General features: G+C 36.5%; 2 protein-coding genes across 14 annotated transcripts in view; one reads left to right on the top strand and one right to left on the bottom strand.

The window, feature by feature from the left end:
- Positions 1 to 941: 941 nt before the first annotated feature.
- On the bottom strand, positions 942 to 2,333 carry MED27 (mediator complex subunit 27). The gene has a single exon (XM_089727951.1). The coding sequence runs from the start codon at positions 2,232 to 2,234 to the stop codon at positions 1,335 to 1,337; it is 900 nt and encodes a 299-aa protein (XP_089584077.1). The 5' UTR covers positions 2,235 to 2,333; the 3' UTR covers positions 942 to 1,334.
- Positions 2,334 to 10,960: 8,627 nt separating this feature from the next.
- nAChRalpha6 (nicotinic acetylcholine receptor alpha6) overlaps positions 10,961 to 19,873 on the top strand; it is a 98,837-nt gene continuing 89,924 nt past the window's right edge. For 10 of the 13 annotated variants that reach the window (XR_016323187.1, XM_089727950.1, XM_089727944.1 and 7 more), the window contains exon 1: positions 10,962 to 11,126. Coding sequence is in view for 12 of the 13 variants with exons in the window: in XM_089727950.1 (XP_089584076.1) it covers positions 11,081 to 11,126 (46 nt within the window). In the remaining variant the exon portion in view is untranslated. Of the gene's footprint in view, positions 11,127 to 19,873 lie in introns of all 13 variants that reach the window. The other 3 variants (XM_089727941.1, XM_089727939.1, XM_089727940.1) reach the window with 1 other exon arrangement.

Genomic DNA, 19,873 nt, shown 5'->3' with positions numbered 1-19,873 from the left:
ATCTTAGAGTAGTCTCTATTTGTGTCATAATAATTTGGATTCATTGTTAATATGCTGCAAATGATGAGCTCTAAATTAGATAATCTTTTGCATTCTTGTATGTTGATTAGTTCTTCAGTTCGGTTGTTTGTAATGTCGGTTTCAACTGAATAGTGAAATAATATTTTTTTACATAGTGAATTTCATGATCATTTAAGACACATGTATAGTTAAATTACTATTTCATTGTCAATGAAAGAATAAGGTAAATTTAACTAACTTGTATTTCCAATCATAAATATTGCTGGTGCGCAGGGTAGTGAACATTTGGGTTAAAAGGGTAAGACTTAGGCATAGTAGTATCCGAGAGTTTATACATTATTTTCATGATAAAAGACAGGTTTTCACTACATATTATGTCCTCTTCTGTTTGCTCTAGTAATTAGTAAATGTATCTCTTTCTATGGGTTGTCTATGGGCTTTGGTCATCTTTTAAATACAGACAGAACACAGTGAAATTGAGTACTTTGAGTATGCTAGCCAGTGCAAGTTCAAGTCAGGGGTTTGGTGAATGCTGTTAGAAAAATTAGCTGAATGATCTTGAATCTATGAGTAATTTAATTTTATTAAGTTGATGTTATGTAAGTTTATATTAGTAAGTATATTCCTTTTAATATTGCAATTATATACACTTAAGTAGAGTATTTATTTTTGTGCATTTATTCAATTTATGTTTCAATGCACCTACCATTGTATTCTATATATCACCTTTAGTTGACTGGTAGATAATGCCTAAGATATTAAGTTCGCTAATGCATACTGTAGTGTATTAGTGAGGGTACTTGTTCTCCTTTTAATAAAAGAATTGCTAAGATTCAGTTGTACAAAGACAGAAACAAAATGAACTGATTTGTTACCCAACACATGTGCTTAAGTTCATAATTAAATAAGAAAACATAATGTATACAAATGCATAAATTGTATATTGTTTATTGTAAATTGTGTATTGTAAATTTATAGAAGATTTATAAAAGACCCATTTGAAAATAAAACAATTAGTTACTGTACATACACAATTTAAATTATACATTTTAATACAATATTATTTAGAATTTATTATGCTATAATATTCAACCTTGCTTATCCAGATAATTACATACACTTTATTAATACTACAGTTTAGGTTTATGAATTCCAATTGACTATAGGCAATAGGGGCTGCAAAATAATTGGCCCTTTGTTCCATCCCAACATTACTTTAACTATTAACACCTTCTTACATAACATTGTCCATTTCAAAAATCTATAGTATTGAACGAGAGAACTGGAAGCCCCCACATTCAATACCACAATGACTATTGCTTGCACTCATCGTGAAATGTTTCTAATGTACGGAAGTCCCGCCATGCTGGTGGCAACAGAGATGTGTGATGTAAATGACAACTGCATCGTTTACATGGCTCACTGAAAAGGTTCACATAACTATGCAGCCAAGTCATGAATGACCTTACTGCCAGCTCTGGTAATGTTGGTGAGTAGAAGTGCAACATTGCTGCATGAGCATTTTCTGTTACTTTCCTAAATACATGGTGACGTGACTCTGTCCACAGGTCGAGGGTCTCTCCATAGCCTTTCACCATGACCCACTCCATCAATAAGCCCTTGAAAGCAACAACAGCTTTCAAAACGTGACTTAGGTTGATCTGTACAACTGCATTACTTGCAAATGGTCTTGATATGGTAATTTTCATATCGTTATAGGATCTGTCTATGTTGTTTATGACATTATCAACTTGTATAGGAGCAACATTGTGATTACTTTGTAGTTTGCCTCTTCTTTTCGTACTCCCAGAATTAATGTAAGACCTTTTGAGAGAGTTCTGACTCAGTAACGTATGAGCGAAGGAGCTGTATTCGTGAATCTTATCAGTCCATTTATAGCTGTTAACCAACTGCGTGTACAATGTTTGCCTGTCTTGTGAGGTTTCTTGACTCAAATACGTGGTATTACCAAGATTCAGCGGAGCAGTGGGTATCGGGAGACCACTCACTGTCTGTTCCAAGTCCCTCAAGTTTATATTAACGTTGTTCAGTAGTTCTTGAAGTTCTAATAGAAATTTCTCCTTGCCGTCCTCGCCGTGGTCGGCGCGTAGTCCATTAGATAATGTTTCGAATACATGGCTGACGCTCGATCGTAGTGTCCGTAGTGAATTTAAAGCGGAATTTAATTGCTCTACGTTGATAGTTTGATTCATTTTGAAGACCTACAAGAACGTTTGAAAACCAAAAGTTTCTATATAATCTGAAAACAAACAAACTTTTGTCGTAGATTAAACAACCTTCACGGTTGAAATGTAAATAATTGACATTGACAGTTGACATCAGCGCGATTTTTCAATATTTTTTTAAGGGATTTGTAGGCTTGTAACCAAGATCTTTAAGTCATGTCTTATTTTAATTTACTATATTATTATTTTTATGAAAATTTATAATATGGAGTGAAACGAAATGAAATGAAATAAAGATGATTACTTTGAAACATTAACCAACTGTGATGAAATTAAGTGAAATGAGATGAGATGATATGAATGAAATATAATCTCAGTAAAATGGCGGTCAGTTACTGAGATTTTTTAGTGGACTTTTTGGAGGATCCCGAGAAGTTACATCAAGTGGCTTTGTTTCATTTTCCCACATTTGTGCACTTTCACAGATATTAAACAGTTAATAAACCACCATTATTACACATTTAAACACTAAATAGACAAAATAAAACAAATTACACAACTTCACTCTTCGCGTTCCCGCCAAAAAGTCGGCGATTTTTTTAAGATTTAGGCCATTAACCCAAGAGATTGATTGATTCAAGATTTAGTGTTCTGTCTAGGGGACCTTTAAGCCATTATTTATTATTTATTTAACTAGTATTTTTAATTTACATTTTCTATTCTGTTAAACTATGAAAAATGACATGAAGCGAAATGAAGAACCGAAGAACAGATGGGATGAAATGAAGTCTCAGTAAAATGGAGGTTATTTACTTATTCCTAAGAATGGTCTATAACTATTATTCAGTAATACGAGAGCCTAGATATCAAGTCGATTATTTCAATTACAAAACATTTTGAAAGTTCTCGGTGGTGTTCTCTCACAGCTGAACAATCAAGTTGGCGTTGGTCAATCAAGTTGGTGTTGGTCACGAATAATTATTGGAATTGTTATTTTTTTTTATTCCATGGAACACTGATCACCGCAGCGTGAGTTAGAAAAAGTATGATCAATACGAAATCCTTTTTAGTTTGCAAGTACTTTCTAATTAGAAAATGGAATTCGTGTAATTATAATTTCCCTCGCTTAAATGTCTTATTTAATCTCGCACTTATTATATCTACGAACGCTACGAATCTTGAAAAATGTAACACGATTAGTCGCTTAATAAACTTTGTGATCCCCCAAAGGTACGTACTGCTCTATCGATTTCTCTCGCGTAGCAAGCATACGTTTCGGTTTGAAGGGTGGGAACAGCTGTTGCACACAATTAATAAACCTTGACCTCATGATTCAAGTTTCAATTCAGTATTCGCGCTTTAATATTTATGGTCTCCGGTAATCACTTAAGTTCACTTATCCACAGGTAGGCGATGTCTCTGTATGGGCTTACTATACGCCCCGCAATAAGAAATACACATACAGTGATTTATAGATACAAATTTGGAGGTTTATTTTCGTTTAATTTCTTCGTCGTTCTTTAATTTAGCTGTTGTTATTTTTCTTTTGCGCCTAATAAAATATATTATGTTTGTTGTATAATAAAGTATGCTGTACCTACTATACAAATTAGTTTTTAGTAACAAATGTAAAATAGTCAAATGTAAAATACTTTTTTTTTATTGCTTAGATGGTTGGACGAGCTCACAGCCCACCTGGTGTTAAATGGTTACTGGAGCCCATAAACATCTACGACGTAAATGCGCCACCCACTTTGAGATATAAGTTCTAAGGTCTCAAGTATAGTTACAACGGCTGCCCCACCCTTCAAACCGAAACGCATTACTGCTTCGCGGCAGAGATAGGCGGGGTGGTGGTACCTACCCGCGCGGACTCACAGAGGTCCTACCACCAGTAATTACACAAATTATAATTTGCGGGTTTGATTTTTATTACACGATTTTATTCCTTCACCGTGGAAGTCAATCGTGAACATTTGTTGAGTACGTATTTCATTAGAAAAATTGGTACCCGCCTGCGGGATTTGAACACCGTTGCATCGCTTCAACACGAATGCACCGGACGTCTTATCCTTTAGGCCACGACGACTTGACCTATTGAATACCCATTGATCAAATACTCGTACCTATTGAAAATGTATAAATGCTTAAAAGCTTTGATGTTGAGTCCATCCATTTTATTGATAAAAATCGCTTATTAATGGAATCTTTAAATATTTAACTATGATCGAATAAATTCTAGATTTTAATCTGACAAAAACAGGTAGTCATTTTTTGTAAAGAGTGCGTAGGCATCAGGTATTTGCACAACCAAAATTAATAACGATATAAAATTATTTATTTACAACCAAATTTTTCATCTCGTTCCTCTTGTTCTTTAGAAAAATAATGACGGCTCTCATTCTTAATCAAGGGGGCAAGAAGGAAAATACGTCTCATCGCTTTTCAAGTAAAATTACAATTTTTCCTTGGACGTACCGTGAGAACAAAGCGTTAATTAGCCGACCCCTATCCCTGCTTAGTATTCAGTTCAAACAATACTAATATTTCAGCTCGTCGCTGTAAAGATGTCAGATGGTACATTAAGAAAATCATTATTGATGTTAGAAAGTTTTGTTTAGGTACAATATAAATAATATTAAGAACGGGCGCCGGTCATTTCGCGATCGCTACGGTCTCCCCTGTGACTATAGCCGTGATACCTTGGTATTAACGCTCCCCTCCTAGCTGAGCCTTTGCTGCCCACCTGTCCTGGTGAAACTGAAAAGGTCTCCGGGCCACTAGTAATCTTTCAACCATAAAAAAAAAAAAAAAACGCTACGTTTGATCCTGGTTTTTGTCGGCATAGGGTCTATCTTTCTAAGGAAGAACAGGATACCGTAAGTCAAATTAAATTGCAACGTGTATCAAGGTTTTTGCTGACTACTTTTTTAGAAGAGAATAATTTATTAAATTATAAAATTATTCAATTAATAATTTATGAAATTATTTATTTAATAATTTATTAGAATTAAAGTATACTACTTTGTTAATTTTTTTAATTTTTGTGTTTATTTATCTTAGGATCTTTGATAGGCAGATCAGCTTATTACTCATAAGCTTTTGCAAATTACAATGACGTCACTACCATGAAACGTGAGGTTCAGTTCTCTATTTTATTGTCATTTTACCTTTTAAATGAATTTGAATAATTTTAAATAATTTTAAGTTAATTACGAAAGTTTATAAAATATGCATGTTTGCACTTTTAGTACGGGAGTGTAAACTTTTCACTGTCGAAGTCGTTTGTGAACGCATGTGAGGCTTCAATTAATAATTGAGAAAAAATTGTACCTACGTGCTTGGATTTTAATTCCAATATAATTGCAACACTTACTTGTAACTTGTACATGTGTGCGGATCTCGTCTTAACTATATTTCTTATCGGTTTTTCTGAAATATCACAATAATGAATATTTATGTAATGTGAAGCATGATCAGGAGTACTCACGGCTAGCAGTGTATTAGCAATGTATTTAGGTTTTTCAATACATTGTTTTGAATCTATGTTATAAACGATTATAGTTCAGGTCGGCCTTCCCATTTCGCACACCGGTCACCGTTTTCGTCAAACTCGTCGAATGCAAAGGGCTTGACGTGCAACTTAACCGACAGACAGCCTACTGAGTTGCTCGTCGGATCTTCTCACTGGGTCGTGATTTCGATCCGGTGGTAGATTCTGCGAAGCACTGCTCGAGTTAGGTCTAATGTTAGCAATCTCACGCTGAGTCCGTGAGCTCACCTACACATCCAGTGAAGGCAGAATAACCCCTCGAGGTTACTAGTAGGAGGGCAGAAAAAATAAAAAAAATAAAACATGGTGACAGGGCTGCTCGCTCGTATCTCGCATCACGGTCTGCGGTTCAATTCACAGCGTGACCTAATTTCGGATGATCGTGTCACGCGGCCGTGCGTATGACAAGCTGTGAATTCATCGTTGTTCAATTCGATTTGCGGTAGGCATTTTTTAACGGGTAAATAATCGTCAATTTACTCCTTCATGAATATATAGGCCAACGAGCTGCAACACTTTTTTTTTAAGTAACACTGCCAAAATACTCTATTTGAGTATCTTGAATTCTAAAACGCACCAGATAGATGAAGTTTTAAATAATAATAGATTGTATGATTAGGATCCTTCCAAATTGAATGCCTTCTCTGTGACGTGATTGTCATCAGAAACAATTATGAGGCAAATATCAATAAGAAACATACTGACTCAATCATCATTCATTGATTACTCCATCATCAAAACCAGGTCGTGTGGTGTATTAACCAAGATCATCAATCAATAGGCCAACGGGGGTCAAAAATAAATAAAGTTGCTTTAAGTCGCGTGACATTTCTAAACTGTAAGAATTATTAAGACGTTGTTGGAAAAAATAGGCCTCAAAGCATCACGGACTCGTAAGAGATGTTTACGTCGACCTATCACGGACTGTTTCACGAACTCTGATCGCCATAAGCAGTAAGCGATACCTAAAGCGTTGTCACTGGACCAACCCAAAAAAATTTTTTTTTGTTTTAAATCAAGAAGTACAGAAATAGAAATATATTTTTGGGCAGACGAGCAGATTACTGTCTATTTTAAGGTAAGTAGCACAGCCAAGTCCATGTCTACTATACTTAGTCTGGCCATAAATACTGTTACAATTAAAAATAAACAAAATATTACATTTGAATTTGGAATCTGTCATTTTTATATGATTGCTCATTGAGTTTTCTCATTTTGGCGCCAATACATTGTACAATATTTTGCGATATTAAAATGGAGTGGGGTGATAAAGAGAACCGAATCGCTGTGATGAAGATAGCACCTAGAACCATGTCGCGTATTTTAAAAGATGACTTAGGACTTGTAGCCTATAAGAGACGTACTGGTTATTTCTTTACTGATAATTTAAAAGAAAATAGGGTAGTAAAATCGAAACAACTACTGAAGCGGTTCGCAAAGGGAGGTCATAGAAAAATTTTGTTTACGGACGAGAATTTTTTTACAATTGAGCAACATTTTAACAAACAAAATTACTGTATTTATGCTCAAAGCTCTAAAGAAGCTTCCCAATTAGTCGACAAAGTGCAACGTGGGCACTATCCGATTTCACTGATGGTTTGGTGGGGTATTAGCTATGAAGGAGTGACTGGGCCATACTTTTGTGAAAAATGTATCAAAACATCGGCACAAGTGTATCAAGATACCATTCTTGAGAAGGTAGTAAAGCCCCTTAACAACACCATGTTCAATAATCAAGAATGGTCCTTCCAGCAAGACTCGGCGCCAGGTCATAAAGCTCGGTCTACGCAGTCTTGGTTGGAAACGAACGTTTCGGACTTCATCAGAGCTGAAGACTGGCCGTCGTCTAGTCCCGATCTTAATCCGCTAGATTATGATTTATGGTCAGTTTTAGAGAGTACGGCTTGCTCTAAACGCCATGATAATTTGGAGTCCCTAAAACAATCCGTACGATTGGCAGTGAAAATTTTTCCCATGGAAAGAGTGCGTGCTTCTATTGATAACTGGCCTCAACGTTTAAAGGACTGTATTGCAGCCAATGGAGACCACTTCGAATAAGCTTTTTATACTTTAAATTCTTTTATATTTATGTATTAAACTAACACACTGTAAAAGTAATAAATGTTATTTGCAATAGAATTTTTTTTCCTTTGTCTCAGTATTTATGGCAAGACTAGGTAGAATGATACCTTCATTATAGAATACAAATAATATTTTCACCAAATGTCAGAAGCTTGGCGGCAGTACCCATGTTGCACTACGTGGCTACATAACTTATCTAGTGTTGTAAAAAAGTATAAGTCTTATTATATCTATGGAGGTTATCGAAATAAATAAATAAATCTGATGGGATGCAAGACTATAAAATTGTAAAATAATCGATGCGTTTAAAATTAACTAAACTAATGCAGTTTCAAATCATTTAGAGGGCTTTTAAATACAATAATTTTAATTATTATTATTGAAATTCGAAGCAAAAATGCAATCGAAATTCTTAATAAATTATAGAATTTCCGCCTCGCGCGTCCAATGTGAGACTTAGATAAAATGTTATTTTATTGTAATTTTCTGGTTGCCCGTGCTGAATGAAGGATATAATAATAATATAGGGATTACGCCCGAGCACCTAAGTCTTAAAAGCTATTTATTATGTTAGCCTTATTAAAATGCGACTCTAACCTCATGTGTTACAAGGGAATGGCAACGGTTGTGATGTTTCTGGACGCCGGTAATATTTTATGGTGGACTGCGAACTTGTCTTTGTGCGCACAAAAATGATTTGTTTTGTTGTTGTTGTTTTTTTTTTAATTAATACAAGCGTTATTTAATGTAGGCGATGTGAATTCGCCGGCTGCGGAAATTATGCAGTCATTTTTAAACTAATTTGAATAAGGAAATGTGGGAGTGCTTGGGAATCATCGTGCAGGGAATTTCAATTCGATAGACTGATAGCATGTGGCAGAAATGGCTTCTAGAAGCCTTTCTATTTATTTATTGAGGTTTTCTACTAAATATTAATTAATGGCCGGTTTATTACATGTATACTTCCTCAATTATAAGCAAACACATGATTTACCAATTAAAAATGAAGGATGAATTGTATTGTAAGAAAGAACGTATGGTATTGTCAAGTGTGATCAAAATTTAATTTAATTAAATTGATATAAAGTGTTTTTTAAATAAGGTAAGGCTTCAGAAGCGATTTTAAATCATCGTGACCTTGCTACTGATTCGGTGTGCCCTATAACCTCTGAAAGAATGTTATACATACTAGTATATTTTATTTAATATTATAATTATAACGTAATATACATAACATAGAAAATTTACAAAATGTTATTAAATCAACACGTATCAATAATAAGGATGCTTTAAACTAGATGACTTACTTCTTTCTATGGTATGAAAAAGGTTGAAGTGTATGCCTGTAGTAGGGATGAATTATACTATAGTAGTAGTATTGTAGTAGTGTAACACTGTTATATTGTGTCCAAATGTTGACAGCACCTGCATTTAGAATTCTTTTGTTCTCGAATATATAAAAAAGCGTGCAACCAATAAAGCCACTCCAGTCACCGTCCTCGTCGAACCCGTCGATTGCGAAGAGTGAATTAACCCATAAACACAGCCCACTGAGTTTCTCGCTGGATTTTCTCAGTGGGCCGCGTTTCCGGTCCGGTGGTAGATTCTGCGAAGCACTGCTGTTGCTAGGGCCAGTGTTAGCAACACATCCGGCTTGAGCCCCGTGAGCTCACCTACACGCAAGGAGAAGCTGAAATAGCCTCTCAAGGCTATCAGCATAGGTAGGAAAAAAGCCACTCATTCTGAAACCGTGCTTAATATTTGCAACAGAGGTCTAGTCTACACATGTTTAAATAACTGTTTATGAATGGTCATCATTCAAGTTGTTTAATAGTGCCCGATTTATTAAAACTTATCGATAATTCGGTAAGTTTTAAATTATCACTTTGTCTGATCTCTGTAGATTCTTGAGACTTATTGTTTATAATTAATTAATTGTAAGGTTCCAACTACGCAACATTTTACCGTCATCATTCGGCTACCTTGAATTCATTTATTCATATTTTATGTTGATTTTATAAACTTTCATTTATTTATATTTTGTGTGTGTGTATGTGCTATATGCATTAAATGTCTGAATTAATGCTATTATGTTTTTTTTATGGCGCCCTGGGAAACCTTATATTAAAGTTGAGTCTTATCTTCACCACTGTAACTTCAACACCGGTTGGTGTAACAGTAAATTATCCACTTTTACCCATATAGTAGAATACACTACACCAGTAGGGCGCTATGGTATAGGCGGTGATGGAACAAACAAAAATAATTTCTCAGAACACTCCCCGTAGAACATAAAGTACCGAAGTATATCCGCAGATTCAAGCGGTTAGGTTCCAAAGGACATATAATTCTTTCACTGTTCAAATCAGGTCGCATTTTATTTCATAGATCGTTTGCTCGAATTCAGTTAGTAAAACGTTACTGGCTGCTGGAGTTTATTACCGATATTATTTGTAGCCGCTAAAACGGATATTGGATTTAGTTTTTTTCATAACAAATGCAATACGTTCTCTAAAACTGCAAAAGTTTTCATGAAACTAATATGCGAGCTAGAAACGAATGAAACTTTAAGCAAATAACTGTCGTGCGTTGCTCGTAAAATGCTTATTAGACGGGAACTGGGTTGAATTGCTTTGATCGCAGGCGCGGGTTCAGTCGCCTGTACAATTTTAACGTTTTTTCATTCTAAATTCCTCTTGAAATGCGTGAATGAAGTTTTGAGAACGCAACTACGTGGAAAACATTTCAAAGTTCCACAGAAATTTTTAATGAAACGTGTGTGATGTGAGCGCGGGGGGCTAGTGCCGTTAATATCTCAGCAGGGCTGGGCGAGCTCCGACCGCGGCGAGATTACAGGGCGACGTCGCATCCCGCGGGGAGGCTGCACCGACCTTGAAACCCCTGCCCCGGTCATCTCCCGACACTTATCGACTCTTTAACCTGCCGTCAACCTCACATCTGAGGTTCGGTAACGAGCCATGAGATATTAAGTGATTATTTGAGCGTATCCTGAGGGGCAGGGCCGGTCCGGTCCGCGCACCTGCGCAGCGTGCTACGGGAGCGGGGGTGCGCGGGGGGCGCGAGGAGCAGCGCAGGTGGGGTGGGGAGCGGCTGCGGGGTGGGGCGGCTCAGTCCCGCGCCTGGCGCTGCAAGGGCTGCACGTGTGTCGGCAGCCGTATGAGCGCGGCGGCGTGCTAGCGCAGCGAGCGCGGGTGTGGTATGCCCGCGCGGTGCCGCTATGGTGCCGATCCTGGCGGCCTTCGCGCTGCTGGCTCTGCTGCCCGGTGAGTGGCGTGCAACAGGCGACACGGGCCGTCTTGTTTATACCATCGATTTTCCCTTGTGTTCTGAGCCGAGGTGTAGTGAGTGTATCCCGTAGGATAGCGCTGCATTAGCTGGAGCTTGAGCTAGTGGACAGACCGGAGATGGTGAGATGTATCGTATAGGCTTCTTTTCCAGCATGCTGACTTCAATAAATGAAGATACTTTTGTTTTATGTTTTATATGGTTACTTCTCTCAATTCTCACATGTCGAAGCCATTTAAATCTATCTAAGAAACTATTTAAACTTTTCAACAAAATCGTCACAACCACTATAGTAAGTTTAATAAACATTCGAAATATAATATGATTAATGTAACAAGAGCATTTTCTAAACTTTCAAGTATAAAAGCACGTGAGGGATCTCGGTTATCCTTCATGGAACATTTCGTTCGTAGTAATAAAAACCTATAGAAAAAACTCGTGATTTTATGAGGCTGCAGACGCCAGAGCGAGTCTTGTTTCGGCTCCAGTTTTATTGCTCCGGTATAAGATTGAAATTAACTAACGTATTTAGGGAGGATTGTTGCCGACTGCGCGAAATGGTGATGATTCTCTCGGAATGAGCTCTGAGACGAGGTGGGAGTTTTACGATCGAATCGAAAATATTGAAGAATCAGGGATGTACTTAATCGCGTATCTGGGGGTTTAGCACCTACACTTCGTTTTGGTAAATTAGTTTTTTTTAATTGCCTCTTGTATTAAATATGCTATAGGAAAAACATTCAGTAGGTATCTTGATTTTCTGCAGGGTTTTAAGATATTCACAATAATATGTATACAAAAAATCAAAAGGTTAAAAGCTAATTAAACCACAATTACATTCAAGCCTTGCGTTTAATTCAGTTATTTTACATTTTTTACGTGATGAATATATATTAAACCTCTAAATACTGACTGGGAACATATGATAGAGTTGTCATGTTAAATTTGAGTTAAAAAAAAATGTTATAAAAAAATCGATACTCATTCATTTGTCAAAATTCCAATTCAAACTCAAAAAAAGTCATAATTCTTGATATTTATATGTGTTAAAACCAGTATGTTAGTAAGTTATAAGTTTAGTTCAAAACGTTTCACTCAGAATCGTTTAGGAGTATTTCTCTCTGTTTCTCGCCGCAGCTACCGTCAACAGTGGTGGAGACAGCTTTCCGAGGCTTTTCTGTTCCCTTTGTCTTATATTGGACGTCTGCTGTATGTGAGGTGTGTCTTCGTTACATTAATCTTCGGTCAGTTCGGATTTCGGTCTTTTTCTTCGCACTATAAAAGTTCGTAATGAACAAAAAAGAAAACAAACTTTAACAAAAGCAAAACAAAAGTATGAATTATGAATTATTTTATTAACTATAACTAAAATAAAATAATATCGAAACAATATCTTTAAAAAAAACAACACTAGTTTACTTAGAAAAATGAAACATTAAAAGAAACACTGACAAGATTTATCGTTCTACTAATCTCTACGTTTTTCTACTAATCTCTCTACGTTTTTCTACTAATCTCTCTACGTTTTTCTACTAATCTCTCTACAGTTTCTCTAATCTACGTTTATATCGCAATCTATATTTGCGTAAAGTTGTCGAGTGCTTAAAGTGCATTCGCATTACTACACTTAAATGTTTTTGCAACAATCGTAAAGTAAATACTCTCAAAAGTTTTTTTTTCCAAATTAAAGACTCGAAAGTTTTTTTTCCAAATGAATTAAGGTGGAGTACTAGCAAGTCTCGATTGATGTTCCGATGGCCTCAGATAAAACAAAGGTCGCGCCTTTGTCTGGCTCGAATATAAACTCTTTGACCTTTTGACAGGAGAAGGCAGATAAAAAAATAGTTTTTTAGCGTTACCCCTTATATGTATATATAACATTAAAATGTCTACAGATTTAACTACGCAGCAGATGCTACGTTTACGATAAGCTTTGAGATAAGGATTCCGATTTTTTTATATTTTAAACAACGTTTTAGGTTTGGACTATCTACGTAGAGACATACTTGAAAATGTGTTTGAATGGTAACATAATATATAGTTTTTTCGAAAAATTATTCGTCTTTAAATTCAGATTTTACCTGCTGACCTTTGTGGAACTTATTCTAGTATCATCATGACAGCTAAATTAATGTTGATTTTCTTTATCGCATTTATGTGTATTATATATGGTTGTCGCGAAGCAGTCGCGCTCTTTCGTTTGTGGGCAATTTAAACAATTAATTTTTACAATAAAAAAAAACATGGCCGATCACTCAGAATCTATAATTTGACCCTGATATCCTTTATAATTCAATAACTACGGGTAACCAGCTGAAATGAAACCATTGTCCATGCGACCACTTAAATGCGTTAGCACTCGTGAGTGTATCTCTCTTTTTTTTCTTACCTAGCTGATTAGTCTTGAGAGACCATTTCAACGTAGCTTTAACTGGTAGGTGAGCTCACGAGGCTCAAACCTGACGACGTTGCTAACACTATCTAGCAAGAGCAGTGCTTCGCAGAATCTACCACCGGATCGGAAACGCGACCCACTGAGAAGATCCGGCGAGAAACTCAGTGGGCTTGCATTTCCCATTACGTACACTAGATGAGATTTCAGACAGAAAACACGTGCACGCATTCGGCACAAAACGATCATGCCCAGTGCTACGAACAAGCGTAGAGCATGCGCCAGTTTATAAAAGCATGCAACAGCCGGAAACGGATCAGGCGATAACACGCATAATGCTACGCGCGTTATGCTCTACGCGGCGGCGCCGTCTCGCATGACAATTATTCCGAAATTCAGTTACGTGAGACGCGAACAGACACTCTACGAGCGTGCTACGAATATGCTACGGTAACCAGATTAATACATGAATTATTAAATAGTTCCATAAAATTAATATTCTATTGGTGGTAGGACCTTTTGTGAGTTTATTGGTGGTAGGACCTCTTGTGAGCTTACTGGTGGTAGGACCTCTTGTGAGTCCGCGCGGGTGGGTACCACCACTCTGCCTATTTCTGTCGTGAAGCAGTAATGTGTTTCGCTTTGAAGGGTGGGGCAGCCGTTATAACTATACATGAGACCTTTGAACTTATATCTCAAGGTGGGTGGCGCATCTACGTTGTGGATGTCTATGGGCTCCAGTAACCACTTAAAACCAGGTGGGCTGTGAGCTCGTCCACTCATCTAAGCAATAAAAAAAAATCATAATATTAAATTAGCTTATTATTCCATATAATTGATTGTTTAATTCATTACGAAAAAACGTCATTTCCAGTACTTTACAATGATTATTTTCACTAAACGAGATCGTTGTCCGAGTCCTTGTCAGCGAGAAAAAGCCTCAGAAAAAGTTTAACTAATTTAGTACATTTTTTGTCGTTTCACTGGAGAATATTAAGATGTGGTCCCAATTCAATTGTCCGTACAAAGTTAATTGACGCTCCCCGGGGATTGCTTAAACGGACTCATTTATGTTTTATCTTTGTTTTTATGTGAGTATTATTATTGTAATGTTATAATAACTAGAGGTACCGCAGTAGTCGAAATTCGACTATAATTAATTGGAATTGTAAGTTTGTACACTATTATGATTGTATTTTATACTTCTATAATCACAAATTTCGCCAAGACTACACTATATATATACACTACTATATATATACTATATATACACGTCAAGAACAAAAGTTTGACAATAAATAGTATGCATGCGTGTGTGCGTCAAATACATGGTAGTGTGTGTAATGTTTTCTTTATTGATTTAATGTATCTTTTATGCATTATTTTAAAAGAATATTAGCATTGTGCACTTCTTCTCTATACTCTCTATAAGTGTGGAAAATTTCATAGTCCTCCGTCCGCGCAATTTTCGTAAAAAGGGATACAAAGTTTTTGCTTCACGTATTAATATATAGATTACGTTAAATGATCGATTTGTTAATTTACAGCCATCACAGCTGGTGCTTGTATGAGCCAATTTTGCATTCATTTTCATAGAAAGGGTTTGCCAGTTTTTTTTTTATTGCTTAGATGAGCGGACGAGCTCACAGCCCACCTGGTGTTAAGTGGTTACTGGAGCCCATAGACATCTACAACGTAAATGTGTCACGCACCTTGAGATATAAGTTCTAAGGTCTCAGTATAGTTTTTATCTATAATTCTGTAGTTGACTAATTTCATTTTTGTAAGACCAGAGGATATAGTGGAGAACATAAAGTTTCATGATAGTTTTGAGAAATAAGCGCTGAAATGAAATTTAAGACAGTATGACTTGTCTCATTATAAAACACGTTGTGCCACCTATGTACTGTTTTTGTTTTTTTTGTATTGCTTGCACATCACTATGAATATTACGAATTTAATTTTGTCGAGTAAAATATTTGAGTTTCTATATCACAGAATAGATTTGATGTTCGGTTGCATTTATCGATAAGAGATAACAAGAAATCGGTCAGTATATGATTTTTTTTTTTTTTTTATAGCCCCTAGCGCAAGTAGTTCCTGCGTGCTTCTTACGAACCAGTACCAGGCGTTCGATACTGTGCACATACTAGGTATACCGTTGTTTTTCAGTTTTTGAATAAAATAAATGGAAATGAGTTTTCGAGATAATCCCTTCTTTTTTACCATCGCATCTCCCGTCACCAGAGCAGAGCTCATACTGTTTGGACTCGCTGTCTTAAAATTGGTAGACAGTCTAATATATTTTTTTACTATTTATCGTCCGACTCCCAAATGTATTCCACGGTGTTTCTCGAGCATTCTGAAATGTACTTCATCAAACGTGGCTTGAAGAGACTTGAGCAGTAGGTGGCGACTTCGCATTGCTAGCATTGTTGATGTCCATGAGCGACGGTGAACACTTACTAAATAGGTAGGTCGTATGCTCTTCTTCGTCTAAAAAGTAAATTCTCTTTAAAATGAATAACGGCCATTTTGAAAAATATTTTTTTTTGGCACAATACATCTCATTGTCCTTTCTTATTTACACAATGCAACATCCGATATTCATAAACAATTAGATTGGTAAGAAAACTTACTGTTTAGCTTTCTTTTAGTTAAGTGGTTACTGGAGCCCATAGACATCTACAACGTAAATGCCGCCACACACCTTGAGATACAAGTTCTAAGGTCTCAATATAGTTAGAATGGTTGCCCCACCCTTCAAACCGAAACGCATTACTGCTTCACGGCAGAAATAGGCTGGGTGGTGGTACCTACCCGTGCAGAATCGCAAGAGGTCCTACCACCAGTAATCAGCTAATTTTAAGTGGTTATAAGGGTCCACAGTCATACCAAAGTGTCCACCTTAAGAAATGAGGTGCATTACAGATGCAAATATTGTGGACTTGCCAATTAATTGTAACTTCAGTAAAAGGTAGAGAAGGAAAGCTAATGATACCATAGATGAGTTGATGGACGGAATTAGCAGCAGCTACCGGACCTTTGACTCAGAAAATCAAAGCTAGAGACCGCTTTATGTGGAACGTTTATTTATAGCTTATTTTATCAATATCAAATCGATGACTAGCCGTCGTGAGCACAAAACTGTAAAGTATTTAAAAAGTCTATAAATTTTAACAAAAAATAGGCAATGGCGATTTATATCTACAGTTTTAAATGTTATCGTGTTTTTTAAAGAACTGTATGTGACAATGGAAAGAAAAAAAAGGTGCGTGCATTTTTTTATATTTATAGATAATTTTCAGGATATTAGGCTATTATTAAATTGTCATCAATCTTTGATACGTGTTGGAAACTTAAGGTTTGTCGGAAAAGCCACAATTATTAATACCATCGTCAGACATCGTAGGGGCGAATAGGGCGATCGAGCCAAGAGAAATATTGAGTACACCAATCACGTTTGTTGTCTTAGAAAAATTTAGAAATCTTCTTTTGACGTTAGTAAACGAAAACGAATGACAGTTCTTAGGACGGAGGCACCGCTCTTCAAGAAGGTCGGTTGGTATGGTGTTGGCGTCTACGCGCCTCCATTGGCTAGGCTCTGTCGTAGCACGAAATTAGCCGAGTTCCGACGATACCGCGATCGTGCTGCCATCTCTCAGGAATCGTGCTGCGTTTCGTTTAGCTACCAAACTAATGACCGTCTCCGACAAGTTAATAGGCCGGGTTGAAGTCGGTGGGTAAAACTTACACTTAAGGATTCCGTTAAGGACCCAGGTACAGGTAAGTCTAATAACGAAGTCGTGTTCAAACGATACGATGATTACCGTTATTTTTTTATTTTTGTATCCGTAATCCCGCAATCAGTCTCAAAGGGTTTTCCTCGTGTCCGGTCCGCTGTGATTTATCATCGTGTTCCGAATACAGAGGCGGCTGGTTCAACGCCATTACACACGTCACACGATATTCGGTTGATAAATAGTTTTACAGCTGCGTTCGCTGTAATAAAAGTATCCGAGTCTTTTGAGAACTTTTGTAAAGTAATGTTCTTTTTACTTGCTGCTTGACCATGTGTATATTTCTTACTGCCTTGGTACACAGCCCACCAAGGTCATCAGCAATGCCTGAGTCGTAAGTAAGCGGTTGCTGAATGCTAAATTGTCGCGTATCGGTTTCGTGGCAATGTTCCGAATGATCGTTATTAAAAAGGCAACGCCATGCGTTTTGTGGTGTCCATCTAGTTTGATAACCACCAGGTGAGCCGTGGGCTTGCCTAGTCGTCTAACAAGGAGTAGATTTTTTGAATTTCGCGAGCTGTAGGTATAATTAAAACTACTCTCTTATCATTTTGCTTCGCGTTTGTTATTTCTGACGCTTCGATTACAATACATGGTGTTACGCGCTGAGGTTCGGGCTATTTGCACTAAGAACACTTAAAACACTTCACAAGCACTTTAAAATTCTCAATTCGCTTCTTCCGCTTCGCTTCAGGTGATCCGTCCGCTGTTTCGCTTCGACTAGTTCCGATTACTAACTGACTGCGTGCCATCTCTGTAACGCTTTTACAGCCGAGACGAAATCCCTAGAATCGTCGAGAATATTCCACAAAAGTCTAGTATTGTGTGGTTCCTCTATCTGATGATAGATGGCGTTGTACTTCTCGAGCGATTTAGATGCTACTAAATCCTTCGATATTCATTCGACTATTCGGCGATAGATGGCGTTACTCTTACCGGCGTAATTACGTGTTCACGGACGACTAAGGCATTATTTGTTGGCATTTGAATATCGAGCGTAAAATGACGTTACCGATTCACAGTAGACTCGATCTTGGCGTTTATTCATACATTTACAAATTTTATTCGTTCTGATTTATGTAAAGTGATTATAGTTGTGTGAATCAAGCTATGAAGGGTTATTGATTGGGCTTTAATTCTGCCTCTCCCGTCATTTGTAGTTATTGATAATACTTGTGGAGTTTTTTTCGTCTGTTTAATTTCAGACATCTGGTAGACTACGGTGTACCTTGACTAAACTAAAACCGTAATGTCTATAAAGCTAAGAATACTTTTAGATAAGAATAGATCTTTGCAGTGTTTAGATTTCATGTAAAAAAGCATAAATATTTTTGAGTAAAACCTGGAAAAACGATTGTATTTTATTTAGTTTTCGCGAATCGTGGACATAGTTCAAACAACTACGGTTTATTCTGTAATAATAATTAATTATAAATTATCTAACAGTTTATCACCCGCTTCGCTCATATCGCGAAGATGAAAACCAGAGTCAAAGAAATTGTCAGACTGACAATTTGTCTGCCTCACACAGGTGAAGTTAAACGTAAAAACAATAGAAATAATCTATACTAATATTATAATAATATATAATAAAGGGGATGGATTTGTTTGTTTGTTTGTTTCGAATAGGCTCCGAAACTACTGAGCCGATTTGAAAAATTCTTTCACTGCTTAGGAGCAACAGTATCCCCGAGTGACATAGGCTATAATCTCTTTTGAAAAAAATTAGGGATCTTTACTAAAACTCCAATAATGTAACCCAAGGTGTAAAAAATTACCTAAAATATTCTTTACATTGCGTGTCCTGCGATAACTATTGATGATAAAATAAAATAATGTACTACGACTTTGTAGAACTCATTGTTAATTATAAAAAGTGTCGCGACAGCATATGTCTAACTATTGTAGTTATGCCGCAATAAGTCTTCTTTTATTGAAAAAATAAAACAACGTCAAATATCGTTGAAAATTTCATTAAAGACCCGAGCGGAGCCGGAGCAGGCCGCTAGTACAGAATAAAATTGTAGACAGTAGTTGGTTGGCATTCAAAAATAGACCTACCACAAAAACTGTAAAGCGTTTGAATCGTCGGAAATAATATGGACATAGTAAAAAACGCGAGATTAAACCGTAAAAGTAATTATTTTATTATACAAAAAAAACTAATTACTATTTTACAGAATTTACAAATGTAATCCGTCATTTCGCGGGATTTGCAAACCGCGCCAGTTATTCCGCCATTACGCTCAACAGACCACAGTATATAAAACATTGACGGAAGTAGTTGAATCTCTGACAATGCTACGCCTCTATGCTTTTAATGCTTAATTAAAATTGCAATATACATATAGAGCCACATGTTGTTTGTATTTAAATTTCATTGGGTTTCGACGTACCTCTTACTTATCGATGTTCGGTTAAAAGACAAAGCTATTAGGAAACTTGTATTTAACATGAATTACGATTCGAATATACAACCTGTTTGTTACATTACTTTAAATGTCTATTTTATTAGTGAAGTGAATAAGGATTG

Source organism: Bombyx mandarina, chromosome 05 (genome assembly GCF_030267445.1).
Source record: "Bombyx mandarina strain Sakado chromosome 05, ASM3026744v2".
NCBI lineage: Eukaryota > Metazoa > Arthropoda > Insecta > Lepidoptera > Bombycidae > Bombyx > Bombyx mandarina.
Note: the sequence above shows the minus strand (reverse complement) of the source record. Positions and strands in the feature narration are given on the sequence as shown.

Coding starts and splice junctions, on each gene's coding strand:
- MED27 (XM_089727951.1), bottom strand. CDS start 2,234: ATGAATCAAACTATCAACGTAGAGCAATTAAATTCCGCTTTAAATTCA.